General features: G+C 41.4%; 1 protein-coding gene across 5 annotated transcripts in view; it reads left to right on the forward strand.

The window, feature by feature from the left end:
• Positions 1-322: 322 nt before the first annotated feature.
• dclk2a (doublecortin-like kinase 2a) overlaps positions 323-22349 on the forward strand; it is a 42173-nt gene continuing 20146 nt past the window's right edge. For all 5 annotated transcript variants that reach the window (XR_311563.1, XM_005726961.1, XM_005726962.1 and 2 more), the window contains exons 1-2: positions 323-1340; positions 5213-5550. Coding sequence is in view for 4 of the 5 variants with exons in the window: in XM_005726961.1 (XP_005727018.1) it covers positions 935-1340; positions 5213-5550 (744 nt within the window). In the remaining variant the exon portion in view is untranslated. The remainder of the gene's footprint in view (positions 1341-5212; positions 5551-22349) is intronic.

Genomic DNA, 22349 nt, shown 5'->3' on the forward strand with positions numbered 1-22349 from the left:
TTATATTATATTATATTATATTATATTATATTATATTATGCTATTGATTTCAGCCTTTAATAAAGTGTGTCAAACACATAATGAGCGAGAATGAGCAAATGTTAATTAATGGTATCATCTGATATATATGCTGCAATTTAAATACACAAGGTTGATATATGTCTTTGGGGTTAATTGTAAATTAAAGGTAATATATAAAATACATAACTGGCGATATGTTTTTGGTAGCTGTGCTGTACTGATGTCAGGCCAGCTAAGAATGTACTTTCTCGCTCTCCGGGGGAGGGCGTGTATCATTCTTACGGTTCCTCAGTCTGAGGTCATCTGGCCGGAATGTAAAACCTCAACTTCATTGTTCGGGTCTTGAATGCATGAACGGAACAATAGACAGCATTAGGACCCGGAGATGCGGAAGGCGTCCTCCTCCTCCGTCTCATTATCCATTGATTTGACAGCCTGCGCCGACGACCAGTTAGAGGAAAGGATGCGAGGAGGAGGCGGCTTCAGTGCAGCGTGCCGAACTTTTCTAACATTTCGTGGCTGTTTGTGAGATAACAGAGATCCACTGCGATGTCTGTCAAGCACAGCTGCCGGGTTTTTGACACATTTTCAACCGGATATCTAATCTCGAGCTGGTGTCTGGATTATTACTCCTGCTGTGTTTTGTTGACGGTTGATGAATCAGTTTAACGGATCGATCTGATAAGATTCAGCGGACTGAGGGGTCACATCCTGACTTTCTCTTTTTTTCCCCTCTTATTTTGAAACTGTTGGTGCTGCTTAAGGTAGGCATAGCAGGCTTAAAGTGGAGACTGGAGACGCACACGTGTAGGCTGCCTTCTTCATTTGGCTCATCGATCCCTCATCTCTCTCTCTCTCTGTATAAAAGTTGGTTTCCTGTTTGGAGCAGCGTTCAGATAAAGTGAGAGACGACATGTCGCTAAGCAGAAGTATTGAATTTGAACACTTTGAGGAACGAGACAAGCCTCACCGGCCACCGAGGACCAATTCGGGCTCCGGGTCTCAATGTGGTTCTAGAGGTAACGGGCTGGTGCCAAGCCCCGCGCACAGTGCGCATTGTAGTTTCTACCGCACACGCACTCTCCAGTCCCTCACCTCCGAGAAAAAGGCCAGGAAGGTGCGCTTTTATCGCAATGGTGACAAGTATTTCAAAGGTTTGGTGTACGCCGTGTCTAACGACCGATTCAGATCCCTGGATGCCCTGCTCATGGAGCTCACACGGTCCCTGTCAGACAACGTCAACCTTCCGCAAGGAGTCCGGACGTTGTACACGCTGGATGGGGGCAGGAAGATCACCAGCCTGGATGAGTTAGTAGAGGGTAAGATCGATGATGGATGAAGCCTTCAACAATCACTTTGCGTGACCGCAAATGATGACAGGAGCTCAGTACTTGAGATTAGACCAACGGTGGCCTAATGTGCATCGACTCAGACATGCTGTTTATCGTTTAAAAGCTACATTTTTTGCCTTGAATATTGATTAAGTTGCCTGAAAACTTACAAAGCAAATTATATTTAGAGAGTTGGCTCCTTGTCCTGCTTTTACAACATAATTGGGAAAGTTCTGACTCTGTTCCAAATATCTGCTGCACTTAAACCCATTGGATGTGCAGCGATATAGATTATCGCTGTATATGCACTGACGTAACCGCCCTAACATGTTTGACCCAGTGCCATACATGCACTCAAGCATACAGACCCCTCCTCAGTAATGCTCTGTTCTGCAAAATGTGCATCACTGCCCATTGATCTCAGCTGGACTCAAGCTCCCAGCTAACGCCTACTTTATTTGTGAGCTTTTGTGGGCGTGAAAGTGCCCTGTGTTTCACTAAATACACCCCTGCCTGGAAATGAATGAATGGATAAGTGAGTAAGTGAGTGAACGTATGTATTTTGTTGGCTTCACTGGCATTTAAAATCTTTTCCAGTTGATTGAACTCAGCCTTGGGGCTTGTAGGATAAAAATTGCCCTCCCCCCTCCCCTGTCTGTCCATTTTTTTAATAAGATAAACGTGAATACTACTACAAAAAGTGGTAACAACTGTTCCTGTAATCCTTCTATATGGAGAACTGTACTCATCTTGTCAAAGAGCCCCTAGACAAATTTGGTCACTCACTGCAGAAACGAATAGAATATACTCTCCTACCTACTCCTCCTTCCCTGTGCTGTTTACTCTGCAGGGAGAGTGGCCTCTCAGTAAGTTAATCTTCATGTTCACTGTCTGTACTGTGACCTGACTGCAGTCCTCTATTACTGCTCCTCACACTCACTTAGGATCCACTGACCTCTTACTGAAGTTATTAATCCCATTTTCATCTCACATCTTCCTAAATTTCAGTCTGTGCTGCACTCATTTGCTTTACTCTGTCCCTCCAGAGACTGGGGAAGATTTAGGCCAGTGCCTGATCTAAATTCTGTAGCAACAGTAGTTTAACAAACTGCACCAAGGTTGTTTTGGTGCACTGACTTCACCCCTCAGTGCTACTTCAGTAGCTCACATAACCAGTGATTTTATTTCAATGGGCAGTTCATCCAAAATGACTGTTCTGGTGGTGTATGCAGAAGAATTTTGGTATTAGGACAAGTGTTTGAATGTACAAGTGCCCACATAGTGGGGAAAATAAAGCAGGTCCTTTTGTGTTGTTTTTGCTGTAGTCAACCTTGTTATTACAGTTAAATAACCCCAAGATGAATACTTAAAGAATACTTCGTTCCATTTGGCCTCCATTGATTTGATTGTATTGCTTTTCTGTCTTTTTTTTTTTCTAATCTCACCAAATAGGGCCTATTATTCCAATAGGAACAAATATTCCATTTATGATTTGGTTTGAAGAGACAGGCCCTTTAAGGTGGGAATTTCAGGATATGATAATGCCCTGGGTCAATGGTAAGCATGTTTGTTGACTGCTTAATTTCTCCTTGAGCCGCTCAGATTGCAGGTGGGCCATATTGTCGATTTTTACACACCCATCTAATGGACAAAGAGAGCAAACATTACTGCACAGCTCAGCAGTCTGCATCCATTGATTGAGGCTTGCTGGGGCTCTTTTGTGTGAAAACCCAATCAGGCGCCATTCACATGTGCACCTCGTATGACTAGATGGGATTACAGAGCCAACCAGTCGACTCGAACTGCTGTGCTTGTGGAAAACAACGGCTATAGCCAATCCTGAAATGGGTTTAGAAGGAGCTTTGCAGGTTACAGTGGGGCTCCATAGCATGCTGACAAAGGGAATTCTAGTCGGGGCAATAACAAGTTTGGGCACCAGAGGGTCTTTATTTGAACCTCATGGGGAAATTAAGACTTTTAATGGTCGGTGTTCAAATTGGCTTGTGATACTAAAGCATTTGAGCCTTAGGGAAAATATTTTGTATTTTACAGCAGAGAGAAATGGCTAAAAGAGTTTTAAATCATGACTTAGAAACAGTTCTTTACTGATAATGCACACCTCTCATGACAGACGTGTGCTACATGTTTCTGTAAAATGTGACAATATGATTCCTAAAGGGTTGAAGTTCAACCCTTTAGGATGATAGAAACAATGTAAATGTAAAAACTCAAATTGACAGTTGAAATTCAAGTGTGAAGTAAAGGCCACAGTCTGATAAGGTTAAAGAAAGTTGATCTTTCTTTGTAACATTGTGAGTATAAATCGGAGAACCATGACCTCATACTTTTTGCAGTTATTATATCACTTTATTTCTTTGTGACAGCAACTCTGTTATCACAGTAATAACAGTGGCTGTTTATTGACGTCATGCTGGACTGGTGACCGCTGTGTCACCTCGTAAAAGTTGCTGGGCTGGTTAAACAGTCCGTCAGGCCTGTCCTCATCTGTTGTTCACACGAGGACAGCGGCCAGCGGCGGGTGGCTGGGGCTCCGATCACATCCCCGTGGGACGTCGGGGAATAGACCCGTCACCGCGCACCGTCTGAGGGCATGTCAGCGTTCTGTCATTTCCCTGCAGATGAACGGCAGCCTCGGTTATATATTTTGTTTCGGTGCTCAACCACAGCTCAGTCCCCTCCAGCTGTGGCCTAGCCTTTTAATTAGCCTTTGGTTAATTGCAGGCTTAATAAAACCTGGTATCCTGGGACGCGGTGTCTCAGTTGGCCTTTTTACGCTGAAGTTCAATTTGCTTGTTCTGACACAAATCCAGTAACCAAAATGTCAGTGTTGGGATTGATTTCTTATCAGCAGATGAACTGGTGAGAAAAATATGCTGAACATATCCTACAAATAAAAGTTTTCCTTTAAGTTTTGAACAAATACGTTTTTGTGGTATGTAAAGGATTACTCTTCCTGCTACTTAACTGGGATTCCCTGGACAGAGCCAGCCACTGTGGTTCTTATATTCATACACAGATGCAGCCATGAGTAATAATCTATTTCTCGGTTTCTTAGTTTGTACATGCTGATTCCTAGTAACCCTTCAATTATCTAGTTTCCTAGAACAAGATTTCTTTCAAATAAAGCCGAATATCTCTCGTGAAGTTGAGCATGCAGTAAGTTGCTTCTGAGAGAGGCTTTGGTACTTGCAGACACTATTTGTCACTTTCCAGCTCTTACTCATATTTGGAACAGACCGGCAGCAGGGAAGCACAAATCCAGCACTTTCAAAACAATCTCCAGACATTCTTGATGTGGTTTTTGTTCACCCACCAAGCTCCCGTACTTATCACGACTTTCTTGTTAAGGAGAAACAGTTGCGTGCTGGGTGTTTAAACTGGAATGCTGGCTGATAAAGCAAAACGCTTTGCTTTGGAGGAAGGCCAATAAAGCAGCCCTGCAGCTGGAAGGGAGAGAGAAGAACAGCGTCACACTGTCAGTTCCTTGTTATTCACCATATGGGAGCAGTGTTTAGTAAGGCATGCTATGGTTGATGTTGTGCAACGTATGTGTCCTTTAGTGTGCAATTAATAGCAAAATAACCTCAGCCATTCTCTTTGGTAAATGTACACACAGATGTTTTTTTCCTTAAAGGTATGTGTTGATCCTAGCAAGAGCTTGCCACAGTTTCCTTATAATCCCAGAGTGATGCAGTAATGTTAATGTCAGGGTAATGATGAGGCCATCTCACCTGTTGCAGGACTTCCTCCCACTGATGACTTGAGTTCTTTACGTGGCTATTTGAGCTTTATGCGCCAGTGTTTAGCTTCTCTTTACAGCACCTCATTTCTTCCTGCAGGAGAGAGTTACGTGTGCGCCTCCAATGAACCCTTCCGACGTGTCGACTACACCAAGAACGTGAACCCCAACTGGTCAGTGGGCAGCAAGACCAGCACATCGCGCTCCCTCCCGTCTCTCTTCCCACTGAAGAGTGAGCTGCAGAGGGAATCTAAGGACTTCATCAAACCCAAGTTAGTCACAGTCATCCGCAGCGGCGTCAAGCCCCGCAAGGCCGTTCGGATACTGCTCAATAAGAAAACTGCACACTCCTTTGAGCAGGTGCTCACCGACATCACAGACGCTATCAAGTTGGACTCTGGCGCAGTGAGGAGACTGTACACACTGGAAGGCAAGCAGGTAGGTCTGATGAATATCTATTTAACTTGCGCTACATCATGTTAAACTGCCTTTAACTGTGTGGACACCAGCTCCAGTAATTACTACACAAACTATGACCTGTTCTTGTTTTAGTTTGTGTGGTGATTTCATTTGCTACAGTTGCATAACTTAACAGCCAGAGCTAGTTAAACATATTGTTTTCAATGAGATGAAACTGGCTAATGTGCTTACGGGAACCAGTTGGAGCAAAGCTGAGCTTATCTCTAAAAACCGCCGCGATTTATAGGTTTCAGCTGTGTCAGCAGTCCAGATAATTAAAGTCAGTTTAATCACCCATACATAATTCTACGCCCATATATTATTTCAACAAAGCAGTAATGGATACACTTTGGCTTTAAGGCCTTGTGCCATATCCATCAGTATGGTATCCCCACCTTGTGCTCTGGTTGTACCACATGAGACTATTTATGCTATAATGCTATCCATCTGGGGCACATGTTGAAATTCTGGTGTTCAGACATGAGGTGAGCTACAACACATGGTGGCCCCCGTGTAAAATATTTACGCTGACATCTCATCTGACCATGAACAAACTGTCATTCTCACAGAAAATATAAAAAGTACTAAATATAAAAAGTATTTGCAAGTTAACGGGGTAAGATAACGAGGTAACAAATGAGGCAATGCTAGGCAGAGGAGTATGATAAGAGTATTACACAGTGAATTTACCAATAATGAGAATATTGCACAGAGTTTCTGATCATTTGAAATATTGCACATGGCTGTGATTATTACACAGATTATTCATTGTTGTTATGATGCTGGACAAGAAGTTGTTCCCGAGTCTGTTCTTGTGATGTTTGTATTTTGTGATGCATGTTGGAAGAGTTCGTGTGAAATGTGCTCAGAGAACTAAGTCAAAGTATGTATGTCACATGTAAGATGTTACATACATTTATAGAACACTCATCTTGTTGCATGATTCAGTGGATTTCAGGGTTGAAGTTAAGACAGAGAACCAGTCTTTGTACCTGACAATTTTCAGAGGAATGTGTTTGCTTGTACTCTTTGGGTGCGATCGTGGCTCAAGAGTTGGGAGTTCGCCTTGTAATCGGAAGGTTGCCAGTTCAAGCCCCGGCTCGGACAGTCTCGGTCGTTGTGTCCTTGGGCAAGACACTTCACCCGTTGCCTACTGGTGGTGGTCAGAGGGCCCGGTGGCGCCAGTGTCCGGCAGCCTCGCCTCTGTCAGTGCGCCCCAGGGTGGCTGTGGCTACAATGTAGCTGCCATCACCAGTGTGTGAATGTGTGTGTGAATGGGTGGATGACTGGATATGTAAAGCGCTTTGGGGTCCTTAGGGACTAGAAAAGCGCCATATAAATACAGGCCATTTACTTTGTTAAGCCAGTTGACACTGACCTATGAAGCGCTATGATGTTGTATGAAGAAGGACAGTGAGTATCTTCAGCATCTGTAAAGCACAGTGGAGAGACTCCGTCATGGTTTGGGGTTGCATTTCAGCTAGGGGTGTTGGAGAAAGGTACCATCAGATTTTGATCCACCATGCAGTACCATCTGGAAAGTGTTTAATTGGCAAGAGCTTCGTTTTTTAGTATCACAATGATTCCAAACAATCTGGCCGTCCAGTAAAAGCTTACGTGGATAGAAAAACACACAATGGAACACCAACAGTCATGGATCAGCCTCCTTCAGCCTGGAGCTCAACATTAATAAAGAACTGTGGGATCGTATTGATACAGAATAAAAGGCAGCTAACATCCAAAGACGAGCTTTGAATGTCCTTCAAGAAGCCTGGAGAACTATTCCTAAAAATTAAAGGATAGCTTGCTAAAAAAGTTCAGGGTGTGTTGCAGAATAAAGGTGTTCACACCAAATGTTGACTTTCAAGTTACTCACAATTGCACGAATTCTGTTTTTGCTATATATATACTGTATTTCTCTTGTACTTACTGCACTTTCCCCCCATTTTCCTAGCAAAATTTAAAAAAATTAGGAGGATAAAGATTTTTGTGAAATCCTGTATTTGGCCTATACTGGAATAGATTGATGCACATTTTAATCTAACAAATAATGTATCAATTCATGGTTTCATAAAATTAGTTTACTGGAATTAAGCATTTAGAAAGTGAAACCTTAATTACTGTAACTACTGAACTGATAGAGCTCTAGGTGTTTTGCATTTTTAGTGAAGCTAAACTGCATTTTATTTATTTTTAACGATCAGCTCCACTCACACAGGGATGTTGATTACAGAATTATGTCAAAGACTACAAAAATGTCAGCATGCTTTGTCCATTTTAGTACAAAATCACTAAATGAATTTCTTTGGTAACAGTTTAAGTTAAATTGAGCTTTAAAAGTGTTGGTGAGTGGGGAAAAAGAAAAATTAAACTGGGACTGAAAGTGTGACAACCAAACCAGCTGATGTTTGTTTTCTGTGAGCTGACGGGAATCTTTCTGGGCTGGACAGTCTGGACAAATTGACTCATGAGAATTGTGATCCTTATCACCTTTGACAGAGCAAGCAAACCATCCTTTCTGTTAGGCCAGCACTGCACAGAAACACTGACTCGACAAGATTATATAATAGCATCCAGAACATTGCTGTATTTATTTACATTATTTTAGACTGAAGCCTCGCCTACCAAGCGAAAGCTCCCCAGTTTGACTCAGAGAGGAGCCACGTATCCCTTTGGGGTTGCATCAGGAAGGGGCATAAAAATCTTCCAAATCAGACATGCAGAGCTACGTGCTGTGGCGACCCCTTGTGAATAAGGGAGCAGCTAAAAGTAGCTTTTTTGGAAAGAAAAGAAAAAAAGCTCCCTGTAGCGGATGCTCTCCAACTTAAATTCGAAGTTTCCCTCTTTGACAATGAAAAGTTTTTACAGGGATTTTTTTTTAAAAAGGGAAAAAAGCTTCTTCATATTTGAAAACTACTTTAAAGAATTCGGTTAGCAGACTTCCCACCTAACACAGATTCCATATGTGTGACATAAAGCCTTGATATGTCTACTTTCATCCCTTGAGAGACTCCAAGTAGACCAGCCATGCAGACCAGCTGTTTATTCCAGGCTTTTTAAGCTCCAGATCAGGAGAAGCAGATATGGAGCTTCATTTGTGCACTTTAGAACTCATGATCAGTGTTGAGAGCTAATGCTTTGACCAATCATTTGAACTCACAAGAGGTGGGCAGAGTGTTCAAATGATTGCTCTACCCCAAACCATGCTGATACAGTTTGCCAGAATGAGGCACTGTGTTAAAGTCCACAATGTCTGTGTAAATGTAACTTGTGGTGGAAGTGGGTGAAACTGAAATTGCCGATGTCAGTGTTTTGGGAATGGCCCGTGTGTTCAGTGGTGCTTTAAACTGAACCGTAATGTCCCAATCTATATTTATTCTAAAGGAAAACATCAAAAACAGCACCCGCAAACACTGTCTGTACCAGCAAAACCTTTACTGGGTGGACAGAGATGATGATGATGGCGCTGTCACAGCTTGCACAGACTATACTTACTCAAAGGTGTTTTCAAGCCTGACATTTTAGTCATGCCCACAAGTGCACTGAATATGTCATGTGGTCAAAAGTAAAAATAACAATATAATTTAGCGTTGCTCTCACTCCGAGGGGAAAAAACCAAACGACACATCAGTCGAATATATTATTTTATCAAACTGAAGATCAGTCGCAGCCCAACATTCACGGCAGTGATTCTAATAAATCACCGATTGGCTGACTGACTAAAAAAATCTTGTTTCCCTTTAGGTTTTTATGTTTTTCAACCATAAATAAATCATTTGTAATAGTGACTCACAACATGTACTCTGTAAGTGTTTTGAGGTTATCCATTACAGATGACACATTACACAATTTATGCTGACAAGTGTGTCGTTTAGCTTCCTTAGATATTCACCGCAGGCGTCTTAATGATCACATTGCACCAGCCTGTGGATGCAGTAGTCTTTTTATTTAGCTTCCTTTAACAGATGGTTTCTGCTCCTTGGTGGAGTATAAATCCATCCATCTGGCAAGCGCTATATATAGATGAGTTAGGTCTTTATTAAAAGTAATGTTGGTCAATTCAAAGTATTAAAACCTCCAAAGTTTGTGAGGTGCAAATATGCTATTTAGCTAATAAAATGTGGTGTTTCAGTCCCATTTATTAGTGGAAACACTGGAAATGTGTTTGTGCTGGAGCATTTGATTCTGTTTTAAAGTCATTGTTTCTTTAGTCTCTTTAAGGTTTTTCCATTCCTGTTCATTTTACTGCTGGTCTTAGTTCAGTTTTCTGACACACTGACTGTATGCAGTGAGTTGGTAATACTTGCTAGTTGGGTTTTCATAGTATTTCTCCTGGTCCTTGTGATTTCTTAGTTAACAGCTTTTATGATGATTTTCTGATGATGCCTACATCTCTCCTGGTTTGTGTACCACACAGCCTTTAAAGATTTGAATCGTCCTTGATCTGAGACTTTACAGTGGCCATTTCTTTTACACTATCTATCTATTGAAAGCCACAAATCTAAAACTTCATCAGTAGAAGCTGTATTTGATTACTCTAAAGATGCATTCCAAAATGCCCAGTCCCATAAGTGTGATGGACGGGTTAAAGAGTTATATTATTTTAATGCAGTCCAATTCAAGAGCATTGTAAGATACAGGCTTCTCGTGAATCCACAGTAGAAGGGTCACGGCTCTCACACAGAAACAGAAACTGAACAGTAGAACTCCCATAAAAGTTGGATTTACTGCAGCACCGTTTTAGTGGAAGTTTTAGGTTCAGTTCAGTTTAATTCAGTTTTATTTATATAGCATCAAATCCCTCGAGGCGCTTTATATCGTAAGGGAAAAACCCTACAATAATATGCGGTTGCCTAATAAACTGGCAACTGAATGTATATTAGTAGTTCATGTGAATATCTTTCTAGTCTGAACCCCATAGCCTCTATAAAAAGCACTTCTAAGGCTCCTTCCTCAGTCACTCACACACCCATAAACACACGCAAACACTCCGAATGCCTTCCAGCAGCAGCCGACCATCTGCTCCTCCAAAATCAAATCGGGGGTACCAGCCACCCGGTCTGCAGACTCCCACCCGCTGATGGACTCACACTCGCACAGAGCCCCCGCCCTGGCCACAACCGAATGATTAGACCTACAAGCTGGAAGGAAGGGTTACAGTGCAGCTGTCAGGTGTGTTTGAGGGCGTTTGTGTTCACGGATGTTTTTTCGTGAGTAAGGGGCCTTTCACAAAATGTCTCTGTCCACTCTCCCTCCTCGAGTCAAAGCTCCTCTTCAGACTGAATGTTAATTGTAGATCATGGTTATCAGGGCCAACAGAATCAGCTGCTGCTTTTGAAAGAAAACCCTGTTTTACATCTCAAAGCTCACCGGGCAGGCAGAAAATAAGATTTTCCTATTTTAATTGTCTAAACTGTCGAATCGATGCATTCATTAATTATGGGCACAGTCCTGCAGTCCCCGAGTTTGCTTTTGTTGCGTGTAAATCATAGAGAACGTATTCAAGGGAGTTGTAGAAGAAGTAGCAAAGACAAATAAAAGTCCCTGTGACAAAATGAGAGAAGTGAATGAATTGTAAACTAGAGCCTGATGCTGGACATCTTTGGGCTGATACACATTTTTAGGACTCTAAAGTTGATAGATTCAGTATTCTTCATGTTCCTGAAGTATATATATTGCATGTTTTGTGAGCTGTATTAAAAAGGAAAACACGATGGAGCGGTTAAATAAAGTGAAAGTTTTGTGCTTTTTGTTATTTATATGCATTGCTCATATTATAGCCAAAGATTGAAATAAAAAACAGAATTAGAAGCACAGGGCTTCGACTGTTCAAAATACTTTTCTTTCAACAGTCTCTACTACCTCTGGAGCTATGTGATGCAAGAAAGGACTGAGACGTGGTCATCTCAGGCACACAGATCTTTAACTTTCCTGCCATGTTTTAACAAATTTGGCAGCAGCTTACTGCAAAGATGCCACTCAGCTCCACACCATCTGCTCAACTGGGATGCATACTCTGCTACATATCCTGCAGACAGAGTTTTTAAATAGCAGTAGTAGCCAAATTACTCCAAACCCCAAAGTTTTCATATCAGGACTAAGGACAAACACTATGCTGGGAGCCAACAGGAATGATTTAATTAATAGGCACTCTGCTGTCTCATGTGACGCTGGTTGCTAGTTTCTTTGTAATTTAACGGTAAAGGCAGAGAAGAAGACGACTGAATCGAAAGGCAAACGTGACCTGACCTGATCGCAGGCAGCAGACACAGCTGACCTGCACACAGAGAGCCGGTCACCTTTATGAGCTACACACAGAGAGCCAATCATGGGATGAAGTAAGTGTAAATCTTAGCATTGCCAAAAACTAATACAGACCTCTTGTTGTACAGAGTTATGCTTACAGGCAGAAACTATTAAGGTAACTTCAGTCTGTTGCTGAGAAAGAGCTCAGAAAGGTAAGAAAAAGGGCTCATTATGCTGAGATGGTGTTAACCGCTGGCTGTCTTGGCTATACCCATTTCAAATGCTAAACTGTGAGTAGTTAATGGAGCACAGAATGCTGTCTGATGTTATCGGCGCTATTGTGATTTTGAAAATCTAGATCCAGTCCAGAGTTTCCCTGCCTTTCCCCGATGTAGCCTTAAACCCTTTGTGACCCTGACACATGATAAGTGAGGAAAGGCTGCCAGGGTGTGGTACAGCTATTAAAACATTAGTGATCAATAGGTGAGAAATCCAATTTTTCCACAGGGGGAAAAAATCTTTTTTTGTTGTGAGCGAACAATCGATTACATTTTCTCTGTCATTTGCAAAGTTTCAGGGCAGATTCGGTGCCAGATTAGATTTTTTAAAAACAGAGAAGTGTGAAGTCACGACCATCTATTTTTAAAAGGTCTTAGTTCTTAAATTTGTTCAACATATTCTGAGATTTTCTTGACCACGCAAAATTCATTCTGTTATATCCAAACTATAATGTTCAAGCTGTATCTCTAAATGGCTAAGCAGATGGGCGACGGCAGCAGAAGACCACACTAGGTGCCATTCTTGTCAGCTAAGAAAGGGAAATTGAGGCTACAGTTCGCACAGGTTAACCAAAACCTTGAGCCCCTTAATACCAGCCGAGCGTTATTTAAACACCACAGCCTACCTGAGTGTTGTTGCTGACCATGTCCATCCCTTTATGGCCACATGGCTGCTTCCAGCAGGATAACGCACCATGTCACAAAGGTCAAATCATCTCAAACGTGTTTATTGAACATGACAGTGAGGTCACTGTACTCAAATGGCCTCCGCAGTCATCGGATTTCAATCCAATAACGCACATTTGGGTTGTGGTTGAACAGGAGACTCACATTATGGATGTCCAGCTGATAAACCTGCAGAATTGGTCTGATGCTTCTTAACATGGTACCAGCAAAGTGTACCTAATAAAGTGATCAGTGAGTGTATATCATTGAAATAGCCGTTGTGCTCTTGGTCTTACTGAAAGCAATATGTATGAAATTTTAATGAACAGTAATAAAAATAGCAATTTTATTTATATAGCACATTTCATTGCATGTTGGCTCACGGTGCTTAACAAAGAAGACAAAATCAGATCAGCAGTGCCTAATGAGTGCAAGCCTGGGTGAATAAAGAGGTTCTGAGTCTGATTTTGAATACACACACAGTTGATCTCAGATCAGCAGGCAGCTTGTTCCAGACCACAAAGACCACTTGGATCTGATTCTGGGTTAACAGTTAAAAGATTTGAACCTGATGACCTGTGAGGTCTGTCTGGGATATAGACGATGAGCAGGTTTGTCAACTAACAAAAAGGACTTTTTGTTTTGTACTTGGAGTCAATGATGTGATTTCAATCAGTGGAAAGATAACTGGAATCTGTGTTCTGTAATGATATATATGTATATATTTCCCTTTTCCATAATTCTCTGCCCGTGCACATGATAGAAATCCTAAAATGCATTTGCCTTTAATACTTCTTTTAATGATGTTTGTAGGATAACGGTTTGTCTGCTCACTATTGAGAGACTGAAAACAGAACCTGACCTTTAGACTACTCAAATGCTCGTCTCTCTAAAATCTTTAAAGCTCCTGTCAGTCAGTACACACAGTAACCTGAGGAGCGGGGGGGAAATGGGAGCACTAGTAACTGGACAGTCTTATTTTCTTTACATGTTTGCACTAACTAATGGGATACAGAGGATCCCGAATCCATCCATAATAATCTAAAGATGCAGAAGATGGCTGATAGTTTTAAAAATCTATAAGAGCAACCACGAAGCAGAAATTCTATAAATTGATGGGTAAAAACTGGCTTCCTTAACTGTTAAGTGCATTAGGGCTCCAGCATTTTTACAGCAGTGTGCATGACAACAACTGAAGGTCACTTGTAGGCCTTCAACTCCGCTGCAGTTTATCAGGGCACAAAGAATTTGATGTGATGCTGTGCAAGAGCAGCAGGCTCACAGTCCGGGACGTCTCCCAGCAGACTAAAACAAATCATGCACAACAGTTTTGTTTTTTTATCCCTACTGCACTTTTTCTTTTTTTTAAAATAACCGATGATGCCCTATGAGAAGGGAGTATACAGAAAAACTTCATTCCAACATCTGTTTCTGTATTTAACATTTGAAAGGATATTTCCCTGTTTATGTCAACAAAACACAAATCTGTGTATTTTTGTCAGTAAACAGACATGAACGATGCACAATTATTAATTTGTAATTCATAAATCTACAAAAGTGCAAAGTGTATTGGGGGAAAATAGAGCTATGCAAGAGGAGACACAAATTACTGTAATAAAAAAAGTAAACTAATCCAGCGTTATTGCTGCAGCTGTGCATTCAATTCATGCCAGTGCAACTTAATTTCTACACCCAGGAGCAATTATTAGTAAATGCAGTTCATTACATTAGGAAGCAAAGGCAAAAAAAAACAAAACTGGGGGAAATAAAATTAATAAAGTAAGAGGCGGTAAATAGGGGACAAATACTATGATGATTACTTTTTCCCAACAGACAGATTCTACTGATATCTTGAAGGCAGCAATGAAAATGTACTTTTCCTTTCAGGCTCATTTCCCCCTTTATATCTTTCCAGAGCTTTGACAACAAAGATCGGGTTTCTGGTAACCAGCTGTTTTGGACATAAAAAGAAATATAGTTTCTCAACTGCAGCGCACTGCATAAAAATGTCAGTGTTGTCCTCAATATTGAGTTAAGAGTTCTTCCTTTGCGAAAATTGCTCACAACTTTCCAAGTAGTTGCTCTGTTTGTGCCACATATAGAAAGAGTGCATTCATGCACTGCTGTGTTTTTGGTGCATATACATATATGTGGTTACTGTGACGCTGATGCACTTTGGCATCATCTCCAATGACATGGTCTTAATGATGATGGCCTCCTGTCCCCATTATCCCAGCAGCCCAGGTCTTGCCGTGCGGCACTACTATCTTGTGCCAGCAGTTAAAGGGTTTGCATTCATTAAGCTGTCCGAATTCTTCTCACCCTGTTGTCACATTGAAGGTGCTGATATCTTGTTGTTTGCACAGTCTCCTGGCAAGACGGTGAAACTTGCTGCGGTTAGAGATAGATTAATAAGACTGCCTCCATCTCTGACTAGCTAGAGGCAAGGCCACACAAGGGTTTCATCTGGTTGTCAGGCTTGAGCTGTTGTCAGCACACAGTCTGGATTAAACACCGTCATTTGGGTCAACAGCCATGAAATTTGCATGCCCACCCATTGTTCTGTACTGTCATTAGCATACAGCACCATCTGACGCCAGTGCACTGACACCATCCAACCAGAAGTGCTCTCTGCTAGGCTCGACAATATGTTATTATTTGAACTATCCTTTTATTTGCCAAATCCTTACTAGAAAATCAGGCTATTCAAACTATATTGCTAGTAAATCAGATTTTTTTTTTGTCAGTTTAGTGGATTGCAGTCCTTTCATTGTGGAAGAGGGATACTTGTTCAGTTTGCTTTTTCAAAGTTGAATTTAAAGCAGTTTCCCCCCACAGAGTACAGACTATAGATTATTGGCACACTGAAAGCAGGCAGCTTCTGAATAAAACAGCATTTCAGTGGTTTTTCTGTGCATTTTGTTATGCTGCACTTGTGTTGTCTTCTAATTGACAATGTCTTAGCTGTTTGAATGTGTTTAGTTTCTCCGTGTGCGTCTTTAGTGGCCGTGCATTTTTGGTGTAAACCACACTAAGATGAGGATTCATTAAAATGTGCTCCAGTTTTTCATTTGGGGATTCATGTGCCAAGAATTGTATCGGCTTTCCTGTTTGCGAGTAGATTTGACTTGACTTTGAGTAAACAAAGCTGGCACTGATAGACAAGCACGAAGCTTTGGCAATAACTTAACAATAGTTTGGATACTTGGAATCAATCTTTGTTCCCAGCTTTCGTGACAACTTGTAGCACGGTCACTGCAGTTATGACACCAGAGTACCTGTTCTATGTTTCACGAGGACCGACTGAACAAGCGGGAAGACAAAAGGCTGCCAGACGACAGAGAGCCGGGGTGCTGGGTGGGGGTGGCGGGCAGGCGGGCTGTCAGCTGTGCAAAGCGTGTGGAGGCCATAGAGGGGGAGTGCATCCATTGTGTGTTGTGCGATTTCAACTGCTTGTTTTTGTTTTATTTGTGAAGCCTGGCCCTCGTCCATTCTTTGCAGCGGGCCGTTCGCTCCCCCAGCAGGAGCTGACATCATGATATGGTTAGGCATCATCACAAATCACAGTACACACTGTTTGTCTGCTCGAGTTTAATCACGCAAGGAGAGTCACAGCAAGTTTTAGCTGAGTTTAGCTGAGGACAGATCAGTTGTCCAAGTCAACCAGGCGACGGAAGTCTGTGCTTGTTCTTGATGTTCAAGTCTTTTCTTTCACTGGCTTAAGAGCGCTTGGAGCTTTTGGTGTTGTTAATATTTTGGGCCGGTCTAAATGTAGCACTCTTACTGATTTATTAAAACTCAGGATATGTTAACTGGCAACCAGCATCTCTTAGCCCCTCAGCAATTCTGAAGGGTAATCAGGAGGGGCTCCTTTGAACCTTTGTATTTGGATGTTTGTACAATGTTTCCATTTTACTTGCACAGCTCTTTTTGCATATAGAGAGTGGAGCACTAAGGTACATTTAGACAGCCTGAAGTTATGTGATTATGAGTCTCTTTGTGCAAATATCTCTTGGAAGAGAGGAAGACAGTAAGCCAGACAGCTGTGTAATGTGTGATAGGGCGAAATGTTGCAGGCTGCTGGAGTTCCTCTGATCTGCTCTACAAATGACTTCAGTGGGTACTGTGCTGCTTTTGTCTTTAAGTGTGAAATCTCTGCACACCTGAATGAGCGAAAAAGACTTCATAAAAACAATTAAGCACAACTCCCACACACTGTCTTTCTTTCTGCCTGTATATTTATTATGCTAGTACATGCCTATGTAAATATTAACAGGGTCAGATGAATAGATGAAATTTTGCTGCCAGTGGTTTTGATCTACTTGTTCTTTTTGAGGAATGATCATTGCAAATCAATACAAATGCATTCTGTGTGATTTAAATGCATTAAAGCTGTTCTGGCAGCATGTAGTGGCCCAACTCCTTAATACTTCACTTTGGTTTGGTTTGTTTTTTCATCTCTTTCTTTTAACTTTCATTTGTCACCCAGCTGTATCACTTTTGGCGTGAGTTAATGATGGGCTTAGATTTCTCATCGCTCATTTCCACGCTGCTTGTGCTGCCTGTTACACGTGTCTGAGATTCACTGCTCTAATCCAGAGGAATTAAACTGTCTCAGGGAGCTGCCTCTGTCTGAGAGTTCAGTGTTAATAACCAGGCTGGCTTTAGCTCAGACATCCCCCTGACAAACTTAATGGGCATCTACTTATCAGCAAATTCTTAAGTAAGTAACACTCTAAGTGAGAATTTAAGCAAGGTCTGTGGGTAAATGAGGTTTACATATACGGACGGAGTAATTCTAGCTGTCGTTTTCCCTTTTTATGCTTTTTTTGCGTGCGTGTTTTGTTCATTGCTGATTTTCTATTTCAGTTGTTTTTGTTCTGTAAAAACAAGAGAAGACAATTCTCCCTCCTTGCTTTAAAACCCTTTTGAATGCCTTGAAAATCAAGACTGTTCGCTTGTTATTGTATTTGAATTATCCACACATGTTAAGCCCTTGGCACGTATTTGTGCTGTTGCCGAGCTTACCCGGGCAGAAAATACAGCAGACAGGACGGAGGACAGACTGATGGTGAGGGTAAGAGAAGGTCAGACATTTGGGAGGAGGGGGAGTGTCCCATCTTGGAGGGTAAACCAAGTTTACCCTCAAGTCATGTCACCCAGCCAATACCGAACCCTGCAAACAGTTCACTTCACTGATTGGCCAAGACAGGCCCTACAGGACAGTGCTGGCAGTAGACGGCCATTGGCTGTTTATCCTGGCAGTGGCTGACAGGAGCAAAGGCAAACATGGTCGATGTAGTCTGACGTTTATGCTCTCCATTTCATGATTCCAACGTTTTCCTTGTGTTTGAGGAAATAATCCCATGTGTAAACATACTCAGCTTGTGAGTCCTGCTTTATAATGTGATATGAAATGTATTTAAGCTTTAATATTTAGCACTTTCACATTTCAGTGAGAAATTTCATTTATAAGAAACTTAAAAAATTCAACAGATAAGTAATGCTGACATCAGGCACTGCAGGAGACTCAGGCAGAGGAGGGAGCAGCTGATTGGATTAGTATGACTGTTTTTTTACTGTTGTCAGTAAATTGCCTGCTTTTCTGTCTCATCTTCAGGCCACTCTGTGCAGTTCTTTCATATGATTTATAACACCTGGGTCTTCTTAGAAGTGTGCTTTGGTAACGACATCCCGCTGTGATGTTACAGCATACGCACATCCTCATATCAGCCTCTGCATCACTGAAGCAAGCTGCTGGTTGACTTTAGTTTAAGCAATTTTGTGTTACTTTTGCTTCTAGTGGTCCCTTCTGTTAAACTGTGGAGATGTTCTGTAATTTTACATTTGTACACCACCACAGAGGACTTTAAAAACAATGAGTCAATGTGCAGGTTGAATTAAATTTAAGGAGTTTATTAAATGTATTGCATTAACTGTTCAGAAATTAGGACCACTCGGACCACTCCCCCAAATCTGGACATGACCAAACACTGTTTCCTGCTTTGAGATGCTCTTCTAGGCGTTTACTGCCGCCACCTTCAGTTCTTGTGTCTTTGTGAGTCTTTGTGCGTTCAGTTTTGTCTTCATGCATGCTATGTTGGGTTGAGATCAGGTGAATGGCTTTACCATTGAAGAATATCACATTTCTTTGCCTTAAGAAGCTCTTAGGTTGCTTCTGCAGTATGCTTTGGGTTATCATCCATTTGCACTGTCAGATCAGTTTTGCAGCGTTTGGCTGAATCTGAGCAGAGAGTATGGCCTTGTGCACATCACAGCTCATCCTGGTACTTCTATCTAAATCTAGTGCCCTGGTTCCACTGGCAGTTATACGTGCCGTAACATTGCCTCTGCCATTTTTCACAGATGATGTGGTATGTTTCAGGTCATGAGCTGTTTCTCTCCCTCTCCATACTTTTCCTTCCCATCATGCTGGTAAAAGTTAATCTTGGTTTCACTTTTTCCAGAACTGTGCTGGGCTTTTTAAATGTTTTTGGACGAATGCTAATCTGGCCTTAACAACCTTGCAGTAAACCCTCTTTATTTCCATTCATGAAGGTGTTTCTTGATTGTAGGCTTTGAAAGTGATATCCCCTCAAGAGCATTGACTTAGCGAAGGAATTTAACTTTGCGAAGGAATTTTTGTTAACCAAGGAAATAATTCTGCAATCATCCACTTTAGCCGTCTTCTGGGATCTTCCAGGTCTCTGAATTTGCCAGTGCATGGCTTCTTTTTAAGCATGTTTTAGATTGTAGATCTGACCACTTCCTAAAGTTTTTGCTATCTCTCTGATTGGTTGATTTTGGTTTTTCAGCCTAACGATGGCCTCCTTTACTTGCAGTGACGTCTCTTTGGACCTCATAGTGAGAGTTCCAGTAAAAACCACCAGATTGACGTTCAGCACTTCGAGTCAACTTCAGGTCTTTCATCTGCTTAGTTTATCATGGCACATTACAAGGGAACAGTTTTTCAGTGAATTGTCCAGTTACTTATGAACAACTGGTAATGGGAGGCAATGTATAAAAAAATACCTGTAAGTCCTAGAATACTTTTGTAAAACCTTGATATAAATCTAAAAGCCTGTAATTCAATCACTGTGCTGAAGAAAGATGATGGTGTGACAGTAAAGTCAATGCAGGACTGCCTTCAACTTAAACTGGTTGAAAAAAAAAGAAGTTATTTTGATGTCTGTGAGGAAAATTAACGGAGTTTTCAGTTAGTAAACATTCCTAATCTGATCTAATATGACTTCATTTTATAAATTATGGTCTGATTTATAATACACTAAGTGATATTATAGGTTGGCGTTGTGTAGTTTCTGACTCACATCATATAACGATGCACTGTCCAAATATTAAATAAACTGTTCTTTAATTGACTTTTCATGGTCTTTTATTTCATATAAAGTCAGTCACTTTTTAATAAATTGCAAATAAATAATACATTTCTAAACTGCTTTCAATTTAAAAAAGAAAATCAATACAAACACAGAACACAACCTCCGTTGCTCTTTAACTTAAGTTCTTAACCACTTGACCTCTTCTTTTTTTTTTTTATGCCTGTTTAAAATGTATCCATACAGCCACAATTTGTCTCAATTCCCTTGCATTCCCCCTGGGCGTCACAGAGCAGCTGAAAAGTACTTTATCATAGGCCCCAGCAGTGCTAGCCTTGCAGAGAGAGGTGTGCGTAGGGGTGAAAGCAAATGAGTGTGCAGCCACGAGCCTTTTCAACAGTGATGTATAATATTCCAGTCTGCCTTCTTCATAAATAAGCCCACTGCCTCAGAGGGCACATGGGACAAGTAGGTCTTGGGGCATTAAGGCACAGATTTCAATTTTAGATTGAAATTTTTAGGTTATTGTGATGTAATTTATCATCCACTCTCTTTGCACAAGTGGAAAAAGAGGTATCATGTAATGTGAGGCTGTAGTTCTATATTGTGAAATGTGCTTATTGTTTGCATGCATGACATTTAAATGAGAACATTTATCTGTACCTCGTGTGTTTGAAGCTGCAGCCAGGAGATGGTTAGCTCCGGTCCACCAAGTAGAACCGCTGATTTTAATTGGCCAGTCTCAGTGAGCTGCCAACACGGAGCGAGGCAGCTATTTTACATCCGAAGTGCTGCAGTCACACAGCTGTACTACATAGTAAATGAAAATCACAATTTTATTATAACATGGTACAAAAGCTAGCCTTGTTTTTTTTTTTATTATATTAGCTTGATGCAAGATGTTTATATTAATAAATATCACTCCAGCCACTCTCCTTACTCAGTTTAAAAGTTAAACTCTAAGACAATATTTAAATAATATCACAAGCTTCCAAGGGCACTGACATGTGTATCTTGTTTGCTTATGATATAACACGTGAATTAGTGAGGTAGAACAATTCTGTCAAGGTCATTTTAAGCTGAATAGCCTGTGATTAAAGAGTTTACTGGACTGTGCAACAGGTTTGAGTATGGTGAGAAAATTCACATGAACTGAGTCTCCACCACAGCGTTTCACAAAATGACAAACTGTTGTTATAAGCGGTCACTAAAGCCCTCTCGCTGCTGATGTCATCCCAGTTCGTGGCTCCCCTGCCAGAGGACGGTGCTCGCTGCTCACCTCAGCAGTCTGTGCTTTGCTGTCTCACGCTGTCCTTAAACAAATGACACAGCAAAAATGCAGCAAAGTGTCATCACTCATGATGTCTGCACACCGAAGGAAACAGCAGGCCATGAGGATCAAGGTCAGAGGTCAAGTGGAAACGTTACCCAATATCCTCATGCAGCAGAAGCGTGAGAGTTCCTAGTCCACCACAGTCCATTTTTGACACGCATCGGACGCTCCCTGGGGCGGGTGTTAACACCTGTGCTTACACTGTACAGTGTGAGGATCAGCTGCCAAATTCCTGAGTGAGAGCCTGTCTAAAGAATGACATTCACTTCAGCTATGTCAAATCTTCAGTAATCTGCCACAGTTAAGCATGGACACGAATTCTGCAGACATTTTCCCCACAGCAGCACTGCTCCTCAGTTTTGCCAGTAAAAGAGGTCGTTAGTTGTCATAAAAGTTGAAAAGAAATTGCATTCGCTATAAGAAAGTCACAGATACTGAATTTTTCATTCTGAACTCAGACTGTCTGATTGCAGACACGTTGTGCGTCTCACTTATTGCTAATACACGAGTAACTGAGTTTATGAATTTATTTCAAACACTATACTTTTCATCATTGTACGTTTTTACTCCTCCTCCACTTCTAACTTATTTTATGTCAGCTTCCATCTCTGCTTTTTAAAAAAAAAAAATTTAACCCTCTTCAGTGGCCATTCTGCTTTTCTGCACCACCTGTTCCTCTGTCGGCCATCACACACACAAATACACTTTCCCCGCTGTGTCAACCCCTAATCTCCTCTAGAGGATCCATCTGCCTGCAGTCTTTAGCCATGCAGTACCCCACCTCTTATTTGCAAAAGTGTGTGTCTGTGTGTGTGGACACAACTCACATGACTGCCAGCGAGTGGGCACATATGCATGCAGTGGTGGGAGGGATAATGAAGGGATATTTTGCTCCTTTATCTTCCTACTTGTCCACCT

The sequence above is a fragment of the Pundamilia nyererei genome, unplaced genomic scaffold, assembly GCF_000239375.1.
Source record: "Pundamilia nyererei isolate P.nyererei 1_Seehausen unplaced genomic scaffold, PunNye1.0 scaffold00022, whole genome shotgun sequence".
In the NCBI taxonomy this organism is placed as follows: Eukaryota; Metazoa; Chordata; class Actinopteri; order Cichliformes; family Cichlidae; genus Pundamilia; species Pundamilia nyererei.